Consider the following 20,279-nt stretch of genomic DNA (forward strand, 5'->3'; position numbering starts at 1 on the left):
TTTCTTTTTTTCTTTTTTGTTCCCTTCCAAGGTAATTTCTGGAAGATTCAGAGTAGTCAAACACAGCTGAGGATAATTCTCTGTCTAAACAGATACACAATTTTAGTCTGTTTTGTTTGTTTGTTTGTTTGTTTGTTTTTCTTTTTTTAAATCATGATCATTCTTGACTTTGCCACTAGATAAGATGGAAGTAGACATTTAGTGTCAAATGTATGACTTCGTCTGAGACGACCAAGCCTTCATGATGCTAAATCTACATGGATGAGATATACTGTTTTTCAATAATGGCTTCACAGATCATTCAGAAGGTTTTTGGTATTTGTAAAGAACTTCTGGGCACTTCATATCATTTGTATGGTACATCCCAACTCTTGCAGATCCACACAGCAAGCTTCCTGGAAGCACTTGTCCACTGTTTTTAAAAAGCCATGATCTATTCTGTTTGCAAGTTGCTTTCTGTAAAATAAGAATCTTCAACAGTAACCTCCAAAATAAATATTTTCAGAAACACTTCAGTGTGTTTACATGGAATATGTGAATGCAGAAGACTGTTTTCATTTAGCAGCCACCACCACAGATTTAAGCAGGGCAATGAAGTTCATTACAAGTCAGTATGTTCAGTGTTAACATGTCTATAGCAACTTCAGCTAGGAAGCAGCTTGATAATAAAGTTTTATTTCTAAGCTCCCTTGACTGGAATTCCATTTAAAGATTGTGTTTTATTATATCTAATTCTTGTCAACTCTCCTGCCATTTCTGCTCTCATACAAAAAGGAGAATGACAGCTTTGCAAATAACAAATGACTAGAACTAGACTTTTACTGAATATTTTAAATACAAAGTGGTAATAAATACTTGTATTTCTTATAGAACTCTGCTGAAAACATAATTACATTGGGAAGGCTTAGTCAATACAAAGACTTCCTCTACTGTAAATCAAGAAGCCTTCTCCTTTTGATAACACTGTAGCATGGGGACAGTGTTATGTATGTGGCTCTTGCTTTCTAGAAGTCAGTTGAGTGTACAAAGAAGAATTAAGCAAGTTAAAACAGGATGAAAAAATGTAGACCGTGTTAACTCTGTGACACATGTGATGGCCTAAAAGGGTTAATGAAATCCATGAAGCTTCTAGGCTTCCTGCAGTCACGTAGTAGCAGTCTGTTAATATTTTATTAACTGATCTTTGCAATGTGTGTGCAGAGTTTTGGGTCATATAAAATGTTAGGCCAGTCACTACAACTTGATAAGGAAAATGTGTAAATCTATGGTCTTTCTGGGGACATTTTTGCATGCAGTTTCTTTGTAAATGCCACAAGTATATTTTTGTTTCTTTTTAATAGTTTTGAGCTTTTCTTCTCGTGTGTCCAGATACAGCTGCTAGGAAGATTCACTTTCACAACTGTCTTAAAACACTTGCAATCACACTGCAAAGGTACTTAATCATGAGGCACCAAACCATTTGGTGGGGTTTAGCTGCATTGTTCCTTCTAATAGGTACATTCACATCAATGCATAAATTCAGAAATAACACCTCTCTTTACACTTCCTGTAAATGTCGGTAATTATTTTTTTCCCCAGAAAGAAAAAAACAATTGAACAAAAATATCCCAGATCCATGGACAGAAGGCAATACCCATACATGTAAGTCAGCATCAGACAGGCATGTGTTAACAGAGGGATTTGGCATGAGCTGGAAGGAAGCAGAGTTGTGCTGCCTATTCAACTAGAAAAGGTATGTGAGGAAAATAAACTGCTAATCTCAACATGAATGCAAAGTATATGAAGGGCTGGGGAATGCATTTAGTGGTAACTTGGTTGGTATAGGTGAGGAAATGATAATGCGAGCTTCAAAGTAAATTGGATGGGCTTGTCAAAGCCAAACCAGACCAAATGTTGCCATGGTTATTGAATCACCCAAATAAAGAGAACACTGTTCACTCTAAAGTACAAAGGCTCAGGATGTCTTTGTGGTCCCTCACAGGAGCTGTGGGTAGAGATGAACATTCAGATTTGCTGCCTGCTATTATTAGGGAATGCAAATCAGACAGCAAAAATGAAAGTAGAGGGGTGACAAAGTACCTTAGGAATGACCTTTCTTGGTTGTTTCCTAAAAAGTTCTCCTGGGATTTCAGACTGATTAATTTATCATTGTCTATTCTGCATAATGGCTTCAGATTTTATTGATCTTCAGTTATTTTTCAATATTATGTGCTTCATTAGTCTACGCAGCCAATGTACAGAGCCACAGGCCCATAAATAAGCCTCAAGGGCCAATGCAAACCTATATGCATGGTGAAGAATCTGTACTTTGTTTATTAACAACAGACAATGTCCAGTGTACTCAGTTTTAATACATCTGTGGAAAGATTTTGATGGATTATTGCACAGAGTAAAATTGTATAGGGTACATTTATTATGTTTGTTTTTTTCTTTTTTTAAATTTTTTTTTCTTCCATATTTTAAATAATAAGCTTCAGTGTTATTTTGAATTAAGGAAATGATTTTTCTGTGTGTTACAGCTACAGACATGGCTTTAATCAGAATCCTTACACTACTACTAATGAATCTGGAGTTGAGAGAGAGAAAAAAAAATGGGGGGGGGGTGGTGAAAGTGAGAGGGGGAGAGGGAGAGGGAGAGATGGAGGAAGGGAGGGAGGATGGGAGGCAGAGAGGAAGAGAGGGAGAGAAGGAAAGAGGAAAGAAAACCAATACCATGATCTGGAAAGTTTCTGGCTCTGGGGGGAAAAATAGTGCCTATGAAGATGAGGAGCCAGATTGAACGATTTAGTGGCAAGAGAAGCAAGGGCAAAGAAAGTTACATTAAAACAGAGATGCAGTCTCTGGTGGGTCATTTGAATTTCATCTGCAGAGTAATTTTCATGCCATTTAGCCATAGCCATAGCAGGAGTAAAGAAGACTAAACACATTAAAATGACAAAATCATACAAGGGGGGATTGCGGCACATGGTCATTATGTTTGATAAAATTCAATGATATGGAAGGCTGAGTTAGTGCCATACCAAGGACTTTGAGTATTTACAGAAAAATGTAGTATGCAACAGGAGAAAGGTCTGTAGCATGCTCATTCAGCGTTCATGGTATATTGAGAATCCATTGGGCATGAAAGTGAAAGGATTTCTGGCCTCAGAAAAAAATAAAAATAAAAAAAAAATACAAGCAACAGCAAAACATTCCAACCTGTTAATGAGATTTGCAGTTGACCTTTATTACAGTGGCTCTATTTATTTCAGATCCTTTAAAGAAACATAGGATATTTTGTATGATTAATGATGTGCTGCAGGATCCATTAACAATTAATTAGTGGATTTAAGGCTTCAGAAAATAGGCTTTTATCTAAAGTTTTCATCTCCCTTGAAATCTCGGAAAATAAGCCTCTGACATGTAACCAACTAGCTAATGTAGGCAAAGAAATGATAAGAGGCTTTCTTTCAGATAACAGTGTTCAGATTAAAAAGAAATGCAATAGGAAAACTTGGCCTGCAGTAGGCTGTATCCGTTTCCCTAGGTCAAATAGACTTCATATTCCACAGCAGGATTAAACCAAGATTAGAGCAGATGGTAAAATCACTTTTTGCCCTCCCTTGGGTTTTCTAGCATTTAAGAGCAGCGTTAAATTTGAGGTCATGTTATGCATGACACGCTGCTGGTGTTTGCTGTTACAGGACACTTTGAATAACTTCCCTTCCCAACAAGATAAGCAACTTCACAGCTCAGCAGAAGTTGAATCCTGGACACTGGCCTGGGCTCGAGCAGGAGGAGTCCTGGGCTAGGACTGCTGGTCAAGGTGACTGCTCTTAGTATCCCTTAAGAATGAAGAATTAGTCTACCATCTAGCAGTGAAAATATTTAATAAACTCAAGAGGGGCAGGGTGTGGGAGGGGGAACGGACACAGGATGGGACAGAGGGAGCACTACAGTATGTGTTCTTTTGTTTGACTTTACTGTAAAATTTTACTAGGACATAATTCCCAATTCATATACATCAGTAGTAGCATTTTTCTAGAATAAGTATGTACAATTCAGTTATCTTATTTTTATCCACATGTATGTTCAAGCTGTTACTTTATGAGGCAATGTGATCCGCTATTGCATACAGGCAGTCATATGTGAAAATATGTTGTTTTTTATTGTATTGATGCTTGGAAATCACATTTTGGATTATTCAGATCAAAGTTCATTTTATCTTGCCTTAACAGTTAGTGAATATGATGCAGAAAAAAATAAAATAATAGATTTATAGAATTCAAACTTGGAAAGGACTATTATGATTATCTCATTTAACATTTTATACATAGGCCAAAGTTTGTACAGCAAAATGTATATGAAGCCCATATAATAATGCTTACTCAAACAAATGTCACCTAAGGAAAATCTCTCTGTGGTTTAAATGCTTCAAGCAATAGAAAGAGTACATTAAATCCATTGTAATGTTTTTGCCATGACTAATTATATTCACTGGGAAAAATGACCACCTTATTTCTGATTTGAGTATATAAATATGCAACTTCTAAGTATTCCCTGTTTTATTTCTGCTAGAAAAAAAAAAAAATACAGTTTGTTATCATACTGATTACATACAAAATTTTGAAACAATTAAATGCAGAATTCTCTAGGTATGTGGTCAATGATGTCAGGCAAAATGAAAAATATATATATATTTTTTTTCCAAACAATATATACATGACTATCACTTGATACAATGAGCTACACAGTAACCCAACATCTGAATCAACAAATCTATCCATCACTTAGGTGTGCACTCAGTTTGTAAAGTGATCATCAAAACCAGCTTTGATTTTTCTTGAGAACTGATTCTCAGCTTCCTTATGTAAGTATATTTATGAGATGAAAATGTAGAAAATAATTATATTTGTGTTTCTCACTCATAGAAGAAGGATGCTTACTTTTCCCCTGTCCCCAGCCTCTGGACTCTTTGTAGGTGTGTACATGCTACACACAAGCAACTAGTAGGATCAGACACAAATGCCAGTGCAATTGCTTTGGTTACTTTCAGAAACTTATTGAAGTGAAAGAAATTAAGTATTTTAAAGGCAAAGATAAATTTATATGCCAGTTGTTTCATTTGATGATTACTTTATACATTTATGAGTGACTTATGTACGATACAACAAGTAACCACTAAAGGTAGTGACTGGTGGATACTTGGCTGGTATAGAGCCAGCTGCCAGTCTGAGCCAGACTTCTTGACCATAATTTAATTCTAATAAGGCATTTCCAGTAATTACTCTGTCAGTGTACTTGTTGCTGTTAATATTTTCAGCCTGAAAACTAAGTTTGTCTATTCCATCAATGACCAGATAGCCAGAGGCACGGGGACTAAATGATTCAATGGTATATTCAAAAACATACACCCCAAGATATGGAACATGGAACTTCCCACTTGTGGGGGCAAATGAAGCTCCATAGTTGACATCCAGATTATTAAATCTGATGGGTCCTGGAGTCGTCATCCCATATGTATGAGAGGCAAAAAAAGCCACCATAGGTGCATATCTGTATGATCCCTTTGAAAAATCTGGAAAGGAATAAAGAACAATTTCAAGTAATATCCATGGCATTTCCCTCTCATTCTTCCTGTTATATTGTAGACTTGGATTAGTAAGAAGATCAGAAAAAGCTTTTCTGAAGTCACATAATTGAGTAATTTGAACAACTAAAACAGTATTTCTACATGAGCACACAGTTTTTCCATATTGTATAAAAAAGCATTTTTCTTCAGAATTAGTGCTAGGTGTATCCACAAAAGAAGGAATTTAGAAAAAAGCAAGGTAACTGTGATGGACTATGCTAAGTTAACATGAAGAGAGGTGCTATTTTTCTTTTCTTTCTTCTTTTCCCCTCTCTACCCCCACCCCATGATATCTTTCATTGTTCATCTGCGTGTGCTGAAGCCAAGAATTTTCTCCACAAATCTTAGACAAATAGTGGAGAGGTTTAGTCCTCCTGACGTTAAATGAGGGAGTAAAAGTATATGTGTTTCTCTTCCAGCTGAGCATGCACACTGTGATTCCCTGCCACTGTAAAAATGATTTTATTCACTATTCATATGCTGTCATGAATGAGAATCAGCCAAACAGCTGCTGAAAGCTGCATTAAATTCTCATTCCATGCAGCCTGGATGTAAATTATTTATTTGTTTTCTGGGCTGAATAAGCACAGTTTGCACTTTTCTTCTTTGAAATATCTTTCAAGGGATGTATGGTTTGCTACTGAAAATCAGAGGTATGCCTAAAATGACTCCTCCAGGCTATAGTCCCATATATTATGATAGCTAGTGGTATTTATAGGGCATTTCATGCAGTGTTGAAGCTAGTATTCCCAAGTGATGTGATTTCACCTCCCCCCTTGAATTCCATGATGTCATGTTCAGCTACATCTATTGCATTCCCTCCTTCAGCAGCCTTCTGCACAAGTCAGCAGGGAGCTTTCCAGCTATTATGGCTGGTCCCAACCCAATTTAATCCTATTGTCTGGTCATATTAAAGAAAGAGATCGAGAGTCACCCACAGGAATTGATGTCTTCAGCACCAAAACACAGGACATTACTTCTTCAGTTGGTACTCATTAAAGTGAAATGTGAGACCTTTGACCAGCAAATGCTCTCTAATTAGACCTTGGGGCAAATGCCCGTGCTGCTAGCATATTGCACTACTAAATTTTTTACTTGCCAACACTCAGAGAATTGTCGTCCACCAGCTTCGTACTGCAGTTGACTCCTCCAAAGGGGTGGCGACAAGCACAAATAAAATTCTCTCTGTCATTGATACAGGTTCCTCCATTCTGGCATGGGGAGCTGACACAAGCTGAATACTGCCCTGTGATAGAGAGGGATAAAAACCAACAACCTTAAGTTTCAATGGCATGTACACACCCAAACAGTCATTACAGTGACATTGCCCAAATTTTCAATATTTTGGATTTTGGATGGTCTTTTCATCAATTCATAAAGCTGGTGTCATTTCTGCTGAGGTTCTGTGTGAAGGCTAACTTCAGATCCTGTCCAGGTTGTTCAGCATCTCTGCTAATTCAGCCGGCCTCTTTCCCTGAACATAGCATATCCTGAGCTGGTCTCCAAATTATTCAGAAATACCTATAAAAGCTTAGTTCTGCTTGTCTCTGGGGGTCAGATACATGTAATAAGATGAAAGATATTATAAATCTACCTTTTTTGGAGCATCTTGCTTGCCACACATGAGAAGTATTAAAAGACTGAGATATCTGAACAGCTGTGATTGCATAGTCCAAGAGAGTCCTGTCAAGAAATAGCAACCTTTCCTTGCTCATTTCTCCCCATTCCTTCCTCCTTAAATTTAATGACCTCCCTCCTCGTAATAAAAGTTTAAAGCCAGCAAAGCCTGGTTACAGCCAAGCATTAGGAAATGTTCCTTCTGCTGTTCCTGACACGAGTCCTTCTATAACAATTTAAGGCGGGGTGGACCTACAGATGGTCCTTGGGACAGGTTCAATCTGGAAGATACTCATTCCCATAATGAGGTGAAGGTGCTGAGAATCCACCCCTTCTGGCACAGAGACCTGCAGTCTGTCCAGCATCAACTGGCAGTTGACTTTCTCTGCTGACTATCACACAGCTGGCTCAGTCCTCATCCTCTCTTACTGTATTGTAGCTCTTAGACACTGCAACAAAACAAGACACAGTGAAAATCAGGCAGTCTGTGATCATGTGATTAAAGAAGTAGGATGGATAAGCTTATTAATGGGAATGTGCTGAGAGGTTTGGAGCTGACTGCAGGAGCCCCTCAGAAACAAACAGCAAAACTTGGAGAGGCAATGCTGACATATCCAATTTTATTTCCTTCTTTTGGTAAGACAAATTAAATGATTTTTTTTTCTGTTGCTTCAAGCAAATCTGTGTCTTGATTTGGTTTAACTAATGCAAGCACAGAAAGTTGTTCTCAAAGGGCATATTCAATTCATTGTTGGGTGTAGCAAAACACAGATTTTGTACTTCTGGTGTTGAGGATAGGCTGTCCTGTCTATGACATTATTCATCCAAATGTGTCACAACCACTGGGGGTGAGCCAGCTACTAGAGATGAAAGATCTTAAAAGCTATCTAAACCACTTCCAGTACTGGTTCTTTGTCCATAAATAAACTCAGTTCCAGAATATCCACCAAAATTGCTGTAAAAAAAAAATTATATTTCAAGCAATAAAAATTATTGATGATTTTGCAGAGCATCTTCACTGAGGATGTCCTGGCCAAATCATGCTCAACCGATATGGAGAAATCTGTAATTCCAGTGCTTCTGAGCTCAGAGGCATAATTACTGAGTGCAATTATATAATGTTTTGTCATAGCCGTTTGGAGGAACAACATTCAAGCTATGTTAAAAATTAAACATCACTATGAAAAATTTGAAACACAAAGTATTCCCAAACTATACATATTTTTTTTCTTTTGCTTTGGTCAAATAAAAGTTGGATGTTTTAGAAAACGAAACTTTTCTTTGCCAGTAACTACCAGTAGAGCTGTGGAAAGAGAACTCCATATAGTCCTGTGATAAATCTAGATTGGTATGTAGGAACTGAAAAAGCCTTTCGTGAAAGAGTTTACTTATTGCCAAGGAAGTATTAAACTGGATCTTCACATAGGTATTCCAGTAATTCCCACAGTTAGCTAAGATTCCTATCGGACTATTTCACAGACTGCTGCATTAAGGCAACTAAATTCCACAGGAAATTTTAGTTCAGAGAGTAGAATGCTAAAGCATACTGTACTGTGCCACTTGAACTTGCACTGATGCACCATATAGACCTAAAAACACAACAGTAATTTTTTTCACAGAAAATGGTGTTCACCCTATAATGCCTAAAATAAAGGAACTCAGTAATTCATGATGGAGGTCACAGCACAGGCAACTGGACACGAGGAAATTATGCTTTTCTTCCTTGATTATAGTTTTGCTGCAGATTTAATTGAAGTTATTTTTCACTCATATTTGCCAAGTGTCCACAACGGTTTAGAAGTTGTGTTAAAGGAAAGCAGAAAAAGGAAGGAAAACAGCTGATTGTGTCGACTGTATCATATTCCCAAAATACCATAGAATGTTTTGTGTAGAAACACAGCACATTCTCTGCTAATTGTCCTCTGCTTATCATAAGCAAGTATACCCAAGAAACAGGAAAAAGATCACACGAAAGGAAATGATAATGAGATTGAGACCAGTGTTTTAGCAGTCTGCAGAGGGATGATTTTGCCTGAATTTAACCTTGGAGTTAAACCAAATTCAGACATAGCTTTACTTTTGTAAATTAACCCTCATGGAGCAGCATTGCTGGGGTTTGCTTTACTTTCTACAAGCTAGGAGAATCTGTGAAGACTAGAGTCAAATAAGGAGTTTTAGAGTAAGAGGCCAATGCCCTAGACCTCCAAGGAATAAGCAATCTATGTGTAACATCTGTGTGTTTTACAACAGCATATTTTTGCTGTCACTTCTGGCTGATGCTGCTCTTCTCCCCTGCATTTTCTTTTTGTTCCTTGCTGAAGGGCATTCTGGAACACTGTGTCCATGTGACAGATACTCTAGTTGGGGTAAAGATGCCAAAAGTTTCAGATTAGGAAAAGATTTCTTACTATTGTACACATCCTATTTTTAATTAATCTTTCACAGTTTAGTAGTGTAGATGAGGAAGAAGAAACACTTTAGAAAATGGATGAAAAACTTTAATTGCAGCTATGAATAGTGGAGAACAAATGAAATGCAGTTGTTATTTACGCTTAGAACAGTAAGAGTGGAGATAGCGTATTAATGCCAAGTTTTTCTACTCTTTGGGAGGGCAAGCATCCAGAAACTCTTTTGGGAAATAGGCTGCCAATGCTGTACAAACAACTCTTCAAACAAATAATGAAGATTTGTCAGTATCTACTGCAGCATTATTTAGAAGTAAATGAAATATTTAGCAATCTAATAGTCTCCCTATGGAAAGAAGTGACTCCAGTGGTTCAGTTTGGAAGTGTCTGAACAAGAAATGACTTTCCAGTGTTTTCTCAATATTTGGTTATCTGTAGCTATCTCTGTGGAAGCCTTAAGAGATTGGAAATCTGAGAGCGGAAAAAGCAGTGAGCATCCTCAGTAGCCAGGATGCAAGGAGTGACATGGGGCTGCAGGTGAGGGGCTGCCCACCAGGGCAGACAGGCACGAGAAGAAGGTGACAGCTGAGCTAGAGCATTACCTGGAGAGGTGACGAGCAGAGTGAGGCAGGTCCATCACATCAGCAGGGATCAGCCACAGCCCAGCATGACTCACAAAAGACCAGATCATGAATCCTGGCCTGAGCTGGACTGGGGCTCTCAGTCATACGGGCAGGGGTCAGGCTGCCTGGGGCAATGCAGGCTATTGGTGCCCTCAGGGCCTTGGTAGGGAATTCGGGTGCAAGTGCTCTGTGAAGTTACAAGTTATCCAAGTTACAAAAAGGCACACTCACCACACAGTGATCTTGGACAAAAAGTGAGGACGACAGGAGGCCTTTTCATCACTGCAGCTGTTCTCCCCAGCTTTAGGTGGAGGCAGTTTGTCAAACTTGACCTGAACTACTTAGACTCTGGCAACTCTGTTGAGGTGCTTCTTTGTTAAACAGAGATATCTAACACTTCAACCATGATGTTTTTCAGGTTTACTAAATTAAATACAACAAAGAAATTTCATCCACCTGTTAGTCTGAAGTGTAATTATGCAAAATGGAGGTGTGTGCCATCAAACTCAACTAGAATAATCATCAAACTAGTGGATCACAGGAACACAGGATCAAAATATTTAATTTGTTTAAATTCACTGCAGGATTTAATGAAAGAGTGGCAATGGAGGCTTGCATTTATGTCAGGAGTCAGAAATCATGAGAAACTAAAACCTGACAGAAAAAAAAAAAAATGATTTCCACATATACAACTGCAAACACTCTGACTTAGCCCTCAGTTTCAGTGTGTAGTTCCTGCTGAAACAAACAAATGGGAGCTTGGATTAAAACTAAAAGGTAGAATGTAGCCTATTGAAAGTTAGGAGCACTGACCATCGTTTCAGTACAGGGAATTGTCTTGCTTTGCTGAGTTTTTGACAGAAGCAAGAAGATAGGAGATAAAATGTAACTATTATTGAAATCTTAAATACACTTTAACTCCTTTGGTACTTCATTCTCCAGTGTACTGAGAACACTGATTTTTGTCATTCCCATGTGAGTATACTAAGATACGTAAGATGAGTGTACTAAGATGAGCGTATTAAGATGTACTAAGAGTGTACTAAGATCTGGAGTGAGATCAAAAGAAGATGAAGAATTAAATGACCTTTATCTTACAATGATGCACTGTTTTAAATACATAAATATAACACAGTTGAACTCTCAGTTATTCATGGTGATGGGAGGGCAGAATAATCTGAATAAGGCATAGCCACAACTAACACAAGACATGCCCCAAGAGTGCATTCAACTTTGAAAACTGTAACAGCCTCTAGGTTCTCTAGAGAACAAAACCAACACTAAATGGCAATGGGAAAATTGGAACTTAGCTAAGCTGCCCTTGCTCTGCATCGTGCATTTTTGCAGTAGAACAGTGTACTGGAGGGTAGGACCAGACATAATCCATAACCAAGGCTAATGAAGAGTTTATTACTTTTTTTTCTTTAAAGGATGTCTTTGCCCCTTTGTTAGATACTTGAAAGTATCTTAAGATCCTAATTGCTTTTTTATCCACTCCACATAGCTATTAAGTTATTATCAGGTGAGAGAGATATTCTGTATTCCTCACACATATTCCACCTTCTAGCTGAAAAAAAAAAAAAAAGATTTTCTTTTGTTCAATCCACAACTTGAGAAGTCCTCAAACTTGCATGTACCTGCATACATAGTGGAAACTCACAATGTTTCTCCTTGACATCAAATGATTGTTGTGGAAAGTGTTACCTCAGGGCCAAATCCTGAACACATTAAAGCCAATGAAAAATTTCAGTCTGTTAGAGTAGAATAGAATATTGAACATGTTAGAATCAATGAGAATTGATATTCACCTTATTACTGTTTATAGAATATGATTTGTGGATTAAAATGATGGTCTAAGAGCTAATGCATTTTATAATTAGCTGATTGTACCTTAGGATTTCTTCTAGAAACTTTAGTAGGGCCAGCACATATCTCTGGATGGTCTCATGGAACTTAGAGAGAAAAAGCTTTCCTGGAGAAGTAAAATCTACTGATGTAGAAGATGGATATTTGTTAATTAAGACAATGGTCTGACTTCTTTAACTTATGGAAATGTAATGTATGACTTTGCTAGGCAACAAACTTCATTGAGTGCAAAATTTCATTACTGCTGGAAAACTGCATAAACACTGCTACTTAAAGACCTTGCTTAAAAATACGGCTTTGTTATGTCTGCAATGATCTGCACTTTTTGTAAGTGCGAGCACATAGTTAATGTTATCAAGTAAGCTATTTAATAAATATGGCATGAGATAAATAATAAATAGGAAAGACATTAATTCACTAACGCAGGTGGCAACTTTGCGTGCTCCAGGCAGGTGGCACTGGTGACAGTTTCCAAAACAGTAGAAGACTCAGGAGGGATCAAAGACATCAGATCTCATTTTCACCTAGTTTTAATTGTGATCAAGGGTTTTGAATTTCCATCCCGTGCAGTGGTGAGAACAGGCAGAAAACAGAAATGACCGAGAAAGAATTGCTGTTTCAATATGTTAAAATAAATTATTTTCTTTGTAGCAAGTGCATTTTTAAGTGTGACTGCTTGTTGGAATAGCTGTGTGTTCCCTCTAATTGAAGTGTGTTAAGTCCTTCAGTGGGAATGGAGTTCATCATGAGTCAGATACTTGTGGGATTAGAGCTTTAATGCGCATCCTTTCCATTGATTACTGAAAAGTGCTGTATATAGGACAGGAGGAAAAAAGGAGGGATGGAAGGCAAGACTGCACCATAGCAATAGCCATAGCCCTTTCTACCACTACATCTGCTTACAACAGGGACGAAATATGCTTTCAGAAATGTTCATACATTTATGAATGCTGTATAGAAAAGATTTAAGTCTTGACATTCAAAAGTATCTGGACATTCACATGTCATTTAGGAGTCTGTCTCGCTTGTTTTAATGTGAATTAGTCTCCTCTAGGATTTTTTTTTCCAGAAACTATATTTCCATAAAACATCAGCTTGTGCTATCGATTTTCACTCAGATATGATGCCAAAAGGCATAACTTTTGTATTTCTATGAATTCATCCATATAAATTAATTTCATGTGATGATGTTTGAATTTAAGTAAGGAAGCCAATCATATTCAAAATGTCCTTTTTAAGAATGGCAGCTTCTACTCAGTTGAGCCATTCTCTAGATGAATTCAAGAGTCAAACACACTTTATTAGCTGGACTACTGATTCTGCAAGAACACTGTTATTATTGTAACTTATCTTAATGAATTCAAGTAGGAGATGGCAAAAGCTTCTTTGCAATCATTTGGTGTATTCATTTGCTTAGGTATTTAATACCTTTCATCCCCATTGATGCTGCAAAGGACTGATGCAATAGATAGATATCTCTCCCAAGTTTCACATTTCTACTGAAATTGCTAATTGAGATGCAGGCACAAAATTATTGTAGTTTAGATTTTCTCTAAATTGATGGTTAGGTTTGAAAGGTCAGGTCCTCAGCTGAGTGTGTGCATACACATATATCTTAAACTGATTAGATGTGAATTTATTAAGGAAAATTACATGGAGCTTCTGGGATGTCTTATTGCAAAGTCTCCTCATAAGAAAAATAAACCTTCTTGGAAGAGTAACCTCAAGTTCCTCCAAAACACTATGGCATTCTCTGAGTTTTTATTCTCCTTCTCCTTAAGTTATTATGACACCTGTTAAGACTACTCTCTGACTCAGTTCATCTCACCAATTACATAACACCCGTTATTACAAAAATTTTTCCTAAACTAAAACACATTACCTGAATCTATAGTATTATCTGTGTTCCTCTGACTTCGGCTTGGCAGGCTCATGGTGAAGTTTGTTGTCCCTTTTTTCACTGGAGCTGGTTTCTTTATTGTTGGTTTCACTTGCTTCTGAAGCTTGGTGATGTTGTTCATTGCACTTGCCACTAGTATGTCAACATGCTCAGTTAAATTCATCAGGATACTCCCTGCTTTTATTTCAAGCACAGATTCAATGAGCTCTTTGAGGCCTCTTTGCAGTAAGGGAATATCTGGCTGTGCAAGTTTAATTAGCACAGGTATACTTGCATTCACTTTTTGGATGCTGCTGTTGGCATCCTGACACAGCCCCCAGGCTTCATGAGCAGTCCTGTTCAGAAGTGGAATGTTGTTTGAGAATCGGATAGACTTGGCTTCCAGAGCTTTAATCCTGGAATTCAGTGACTGGAGCTGAAGTGAGATCATTTGTTCTTTCTCTGTTGAGGCAGCCTTGTTTTTCTTCAGTGAGACACAGTTATTTGCCAAAAACTTAGAAATTTTTGACTCCACACCCAGGAGGCGAACCTCATGGTCCCTAGATTCCTCCACAGAGTCAAATATTTTTTCTTCCAGTCGGGTGATTTCTTTTTGTTGACTGTCCACTTTTGATGATGTTTCATTTAAAATATAGTAAAGTCTTCTGAAATTGTGGAGCATAATTTTGTCAGACTCTACATAAGGAAGATCAGAAATGGGTGTAACTACTTGTGAAGTGAATTCCTGTTTCTTGCCAGTAAGCAATGTCCAGAGGGTTTCATTCAACTGTTGGAACTGGGAAATTAGAGCCAGCAGGCTGTCCAGCTTCTCCGCTTTGCTACAGCAGACCTCAGTCTCATTTTTCAGGGCATGTAGCGTATGTTTAAGTACATAGTTATCTTGAATAGAATCAATAGCACTGTTTATTACTGTCATGGTCTTGTTTAATCCATCCTCTATTTCCATAGAGCATTCATTAATACGACTGTCAAAGAGTTCCTGATAAGCCTGAGATTCATTTTTAAGTCCTTCCTGAGTTTTAGAAAGTCCCTTGATTGTAGAACTCATTCTGTTAATGACAGTTGTGAGGTTTTCAAGCTTTTCATTGATTGCTTCAGCTTGAATTTGGTGTTCATACTCTGAAGTCAGACTAAAAGGTGCCCCTTGTTCAATCAAGGGTTGCAGGATCTCCATGTCATAGCACAAATCATTAATTTGCTCATTCATTTTATCAATCTTACTGTCCAATGGAAGGACCATATCAGAGAGACTTCTGTTTAGGATAAGCACGTTCTCTTGGGTTGCTGCCAGCTGCATTTGGAAATCCTTTCTGCTCTCTGACAACATGTCATCACAGACTCCCAGAACAGAATCTCTCTGAATTTCCAGTTCAACACTGAGATTGCTGATTTTGCTGTCCTGGATTCTTAAGTCATCGTAAATCTGCAGCACCATCAGGCCCTGTTTCTTTACTTTCTCATTCAGTGTGAACATGTACTCTGTAATGTTGTACTCTGTGACTTGATCTGTTGAAGGGATGTTTTGATTTGAAGACTGTTCAGCTGATAAAAGTTGTTCATGAGCGTCTTTCATTTCAGTAAGGGTCCTATTTAAAGATTCAAAATAAATGACACTTCTTGACTGTTGATGTTCCAAGTTCTCTTCCAAGGATTTCTGCTTTTTCTGTAAAGCTTTCACAGGCTTGTCACAAGTTAGGGTCATTTCCTCTTTCATCTGCACCATATGACTTTTTAGCTCCAGAATGTCAAGCTTTGTTGGCCCGCTCTCTTTCTCTTGAGCAAATTTTTGTTGGGTTTCATTCAGATGTTTGACTAATTCTTTTGTATTTTCAAGATCTTCTGATAAACTAGACACAGTCTTGAAAATTTGAGCAATGCTCTCTTGCATTTCTCTTCGAAATCCTTCTAACTGTTCTCTGACAACGTCTTTGACTAACATATTAATACTCTTGGATTTGAGACCTTTGGGAGAAAGGATAAATATGCAAACAATCAAATCAATAGTCAGAAATATTTATTTATATTTTTTTTCTCTCCACAATGTGAGCACAGTGCTATAAGGAAGTGAAATGCCCACTTTGGTTACCCACCCACAGAGGAAAATGTGCAGCTGAGGAACACAGAAGATGGCTACTTGTATGAAGTCTCATCCCTGCTTTTAATGAAATCAGAGGGAAATTTGCTATTATTTTGAAAATGCAAACTCATCTGCTGCATATATAGTTTCAGTTTTGATTGCCTAGATAAGCTGTCTCTGAGCACTGAAATTAGGAGAGTTGTATGCTTTTGTGGCTTGCTCAGAAGAAAACAAGGTGTCCTTTCTCCATTTGGAATGTAAGAAAAAAAATGGCTTTAACAACATTACGGTCAAGAAGAAGTAATAGCAGAGATTATTATTACCTTCCTATTCTATCATGTATGACATGTGATCATATGGCACACTATAGTGAGAAAGAAGAAAATAAAAGTAATAGCCTTATTACATATCTAAAATTAAGGTATGATAAAAATGTTGCAAAAGACAGACTTTTAAGGTACACATTTTAAGTTAGTCTTGAATACTATAACTTCTTTAATAGCTCCTAGGAATACTGATCCTGAAAAGCAATGGTTAAAGGTAATTATGTGGGAATTATGCTCCTGTGTAAAATATCAAAATATGAATCCTGTATAGCCTTAAGTGGGTAAAAGCAGTCATAAAATACTGTCCATCAAGACTGCTGCATAAAAATATTGAATTAATTAGAGCAATAATTCTGCTCCATTATGAGATTAGAAGGACTTTTTCTTTTTTCTTTTTTTTTTTTTCTTTTTCTTTTTTTCTCCAAAGGTAGCCCCTGTGTCCAGTTAAAGCACTGAAACATTCTTTGCACAAACACCAATGACCCTGTAGCCAGCTTGCCATATAATGATTATACTCTTCAAGCTCTACAATACCTTGATGACTATCAGTTTTCAGATTAAAAATTATTGATAAAGATAGAAACACTTCCTTTGCCTTTCTCTGTTTTCCTCTAAATTACTTCTATAGCCTGGAATGCTATATCCAGTCTGAGGGCTGGAGCCTTCACCTCTAAAACAGCAAGGCAAACTCTGAAACCTTATTTGAAAATACATTCTCAGCAAGAGCAATATAAGTGGCAGGAAATCAGACCCATAAAACATAAGGACAATAAATGCCAATACAGCTCTGGGCCCCAAGGGTGCAAAAGAAAGTCTCAATAAAAATGGTTTTGTTCAGAAAGCTAGAAACATAGTACTTTTTCTATTCAGGAAATCCATTTGAATTATGTGTGTCCTTCCAGCTGTAAACAGGCTAATGTAACTGATAATGGCTGCTTTCTATGAACTATAAATGAGTTTCAGTCTTCATTATGTCTGGTAAAATGGACAGTAAACATCTCTGATGCTTAGGGGAGAAATCTGTCACTTGTTCAAGTGTTTTTTTCAAGGTAGGATATAATAGGCAGGTGCAGTAAATTTGATAGCATAGAAGAAAGCCACTTCAGAAAAACAAAATGAAGTTTCCCAAGCAATACATTCAGTTACTGTCAACTGTGGTCACAGATGTTACAGCATTTTTTTTTACATACAATATGCAAAACAACAAAGTGATAATATTGAGATTGCCTCTATTTTTTCACTTTTGACTACCCAAACAGCAAGTAAATGACTAGACAAATATGTATACATGAATGTGCACACATATATGCAGAGTTTTGTCGATGAACTTCACTAAAAGAAAAACAGCAAGATATTCAAAAATGAGGATATACTGGCAGCTGAGGGGAGGACCCAAGATATGAATGAAGAATAAAATAATTGACATGTAGAGGAAACCATTATCACTGATGATTTGGTCAGGATACTTGAAGGTGCTAGAAAATATTTTGTAGTTTTAAGAGTCACAAGGAGTGAAGAGAAGTTTAATGGCTGTGGAAAAAAAACAAAGTTAGTCTATGCCTTCTATGAGGAATTCATTCCATTTCTTCATGTCAGCAACATATTTGGATGAAAACTGCCAGCCTCTCCTCTCCCATTCCTACTCTATTTAGCTGAATCATGGGTGTTTTGTGGAGCTCAGCTCTGGTTTTCAGGTGTTCTTGTTATTACCAAGATGATGAAACCTGACAAAACAAACAACTTGGGGTTTCTTTCCATTGTTTCCTGGCTAGGACAACTAGGTACTTGGTAAGCAAGTACTGTTATGAATTTATTGCTACCTGAGGCTGTGGGAGCATACTTCACAGGAAAACCTGAACCAAATTCCTGCTGTTGGTGACAATCTTAAGCTTGAGCTAAGAATACATGTGAGTACATTCATGGATGCAACTCAATCTTTCTGTTGCTCATTTTGAAATGGAAAGTTCCAAACTACCTGTGATCACTAAGGATCTCTTGAACTTTTTATGAGATTATGAATTTTAATTTTAACTCCCTGGCTGAAATCCACAGTGCGTAATTACTCTGTGTCAACATATACTCCCTCTGCAGTTTCAATTACTATTTGAAGAATAGTGTGCAAAATAAATGTATGTACACAGGAGACTGAGCTGAGGTTATACATCCAGCTGTAAATGACATTTCTGACTTCGAAGTGATTAACTCTCCATTGCTGAGTTCATTTTTAAAGGAGTGTGCATTTTAATAATGAAGAGGAAAGGAGTATATAAAAGGGCTTGATGTGGATGAAAGAAGGAAGAAAGAATAGCAAAAAATAAGCAGAGTTTATTAAATGAAAGGGAGAACGCCAAATCATTTTCTCAAGACAAGTAAAAAGTACAATGAGTCTCCTGAGTATTGAAAGCAGTCTTTTTAAGTGCATGGAAGACTTCAATAATCAAATTAGAGGAGCATATCAGTTACTACAGTGTCACCTTGTATCAACAGATGTCAGATTTGTGGGACCAAAGTCTATTTACAGATAAAAACAAGAAATAAAGACTTTGTAAACTGTATTGAATTGTTTGTTCAAAGAAAAAGACTTCACTCCAAACAAACCTTGATAAAAATCTGGGCAGCCATTAGAATTTCTGATATGAAAAAAAGGTGAATAATGTTTGTGAGAAAGGAGGTGGGCATCATGCAAAGAAAATGCAAAGGCAGGAGGAAGAAACCTGAATAACATGAAGGAAGTACAGTCTTAGCTATTCTTTGAAAGCATATTGCTTCAGCAGGCAGTGGTAGTGGGGAAGCTTGTGAAGTGTTTTGCTTCAGGTGAGCTTCTAACAGTAATTTTAGCAACTCTGATGTATGCTCTGCGTCTGTACTGAGCTAGAGGACAGCATGGAACTCTTGACAGTTTCAGTTTCTTTAGAATATTCTTTGCCCACTTGGGATATGACAGAATGATACTCCCTGGGCAGAAACTACAGTTGCCCTTTAATGTTATTACATGAGCCAACAGAAACATGAAGCTTGTCCTCTCTCCCCTGTTCCATTCATTCCTGCTGTTTACCTATGTACAAGCCAAGAATAACCTGTATTGGAGTGCCCATAATGAGAGTTAAGGAAAGTAGCTGATGGCAGCATTTTCATTACAGCTACCTGATTAGGAGGTAGATCAAGGACATAAATCAAAAAAAGGCCAGCAAGAGGGGATTTCATTGAAGCAGGTATAAAATAGAACGTGGTAGATAAAAACAATAAAAACTTAAACCACATTTACAGACAAGTAGGAAATAATGTGGTTTTTTTTGTTTGTTTGTTTGTTTGTTTTGTTTTGTTGTTTTTTAACTGTGCATTTTAATTAGGACTTGGGCCCCTAAATATAGATAGGGAATGGAGAAGCAGGAGCACAGCAAATGACCTCTTGGAATAGCATCAAAATGACAGCTAGAATGAGTGGAATATAAAAAAGAATGAAGAGAAAGCGAAAGGGAAATGGGAAATATTCAAAGACAAATTAAATGTATGCCCAAGGGTCAAGAATGCCATCTAGCAATATGTGTAGAGGTGAAAGCAGGTCACAAAGTGAGAGATGGGATAAATGTGATCCAGGGTACAAGAGAGCCATCTAGCATTTGGCATGAGCAACTTGGGAAACAAAAGAGAACTGAAAATACATGAAATGGGACAACACCAGATAATTGTAAGGGAAATACGAAAGCACTTATTGCTTCATTTAGTTTTACCTCTGTGAAAAAGTTCCAATTCCCCCATGTTATTTTTAATCAATAGAAAGTTCTCTGGATTCTGTAACATATTATACAATCAGTTTGGGAAAAATCCTGAAAAAATAGGAAAGTATTGCATAT

At 37.3% G+C, this 20,279-nt stretch overlaps 1 protein-coding gene across 1 annotated transcript in view; it reads right to left on the minus strand.

Annotated features, from left to right (window-relative positions):
- Window positions 1–3,205: 3,205 nt before the first annotated feature.
- MMRN1 (multimerin 1) overlaps window positions 3,206–20,279 on the minus strand; it is a 42,695-nt gene continuing 25,621 nt past the window's right edge. The window contains exons 6-8 of the mRNA XM_005019564.6: window positions 14,005–15,984; window positions 6,711–6,857; window positions 3,206–5,557 (exon numbers count right to left, since the gene is read on the minus strand). Of these exons, the coding sequence (XP_005019621.4) occupies window positions 5,136–5,557; window positions 6,711–6,857; window positions 14,005–15,984 (2,549 nt within the window). The 3' untranslated portion in view covers window positions 3,206–5,135. The remainder of the gene's footprint in view (window positions 5,558–6,710; window positions 6,858–14,004; window positions 15,985–20,279) is intronic.

Source organism: Anas platyrhynchos, chromosome 4, assembly GCF_047663525.1.
Source record: "Anas platyrhynchos isolate ZD024472 breed Pekin duck chromosome 4, IASCAAS_PekinDuck_T2T, whole genome shotgun sequence".
Taxonomy (NCBI): domain Eukaryota; kingdom Metazoa; phylum Chordata; class Aves; order Anseriformes; family Anatidae; genus Anas; species Anas platyrhynchos.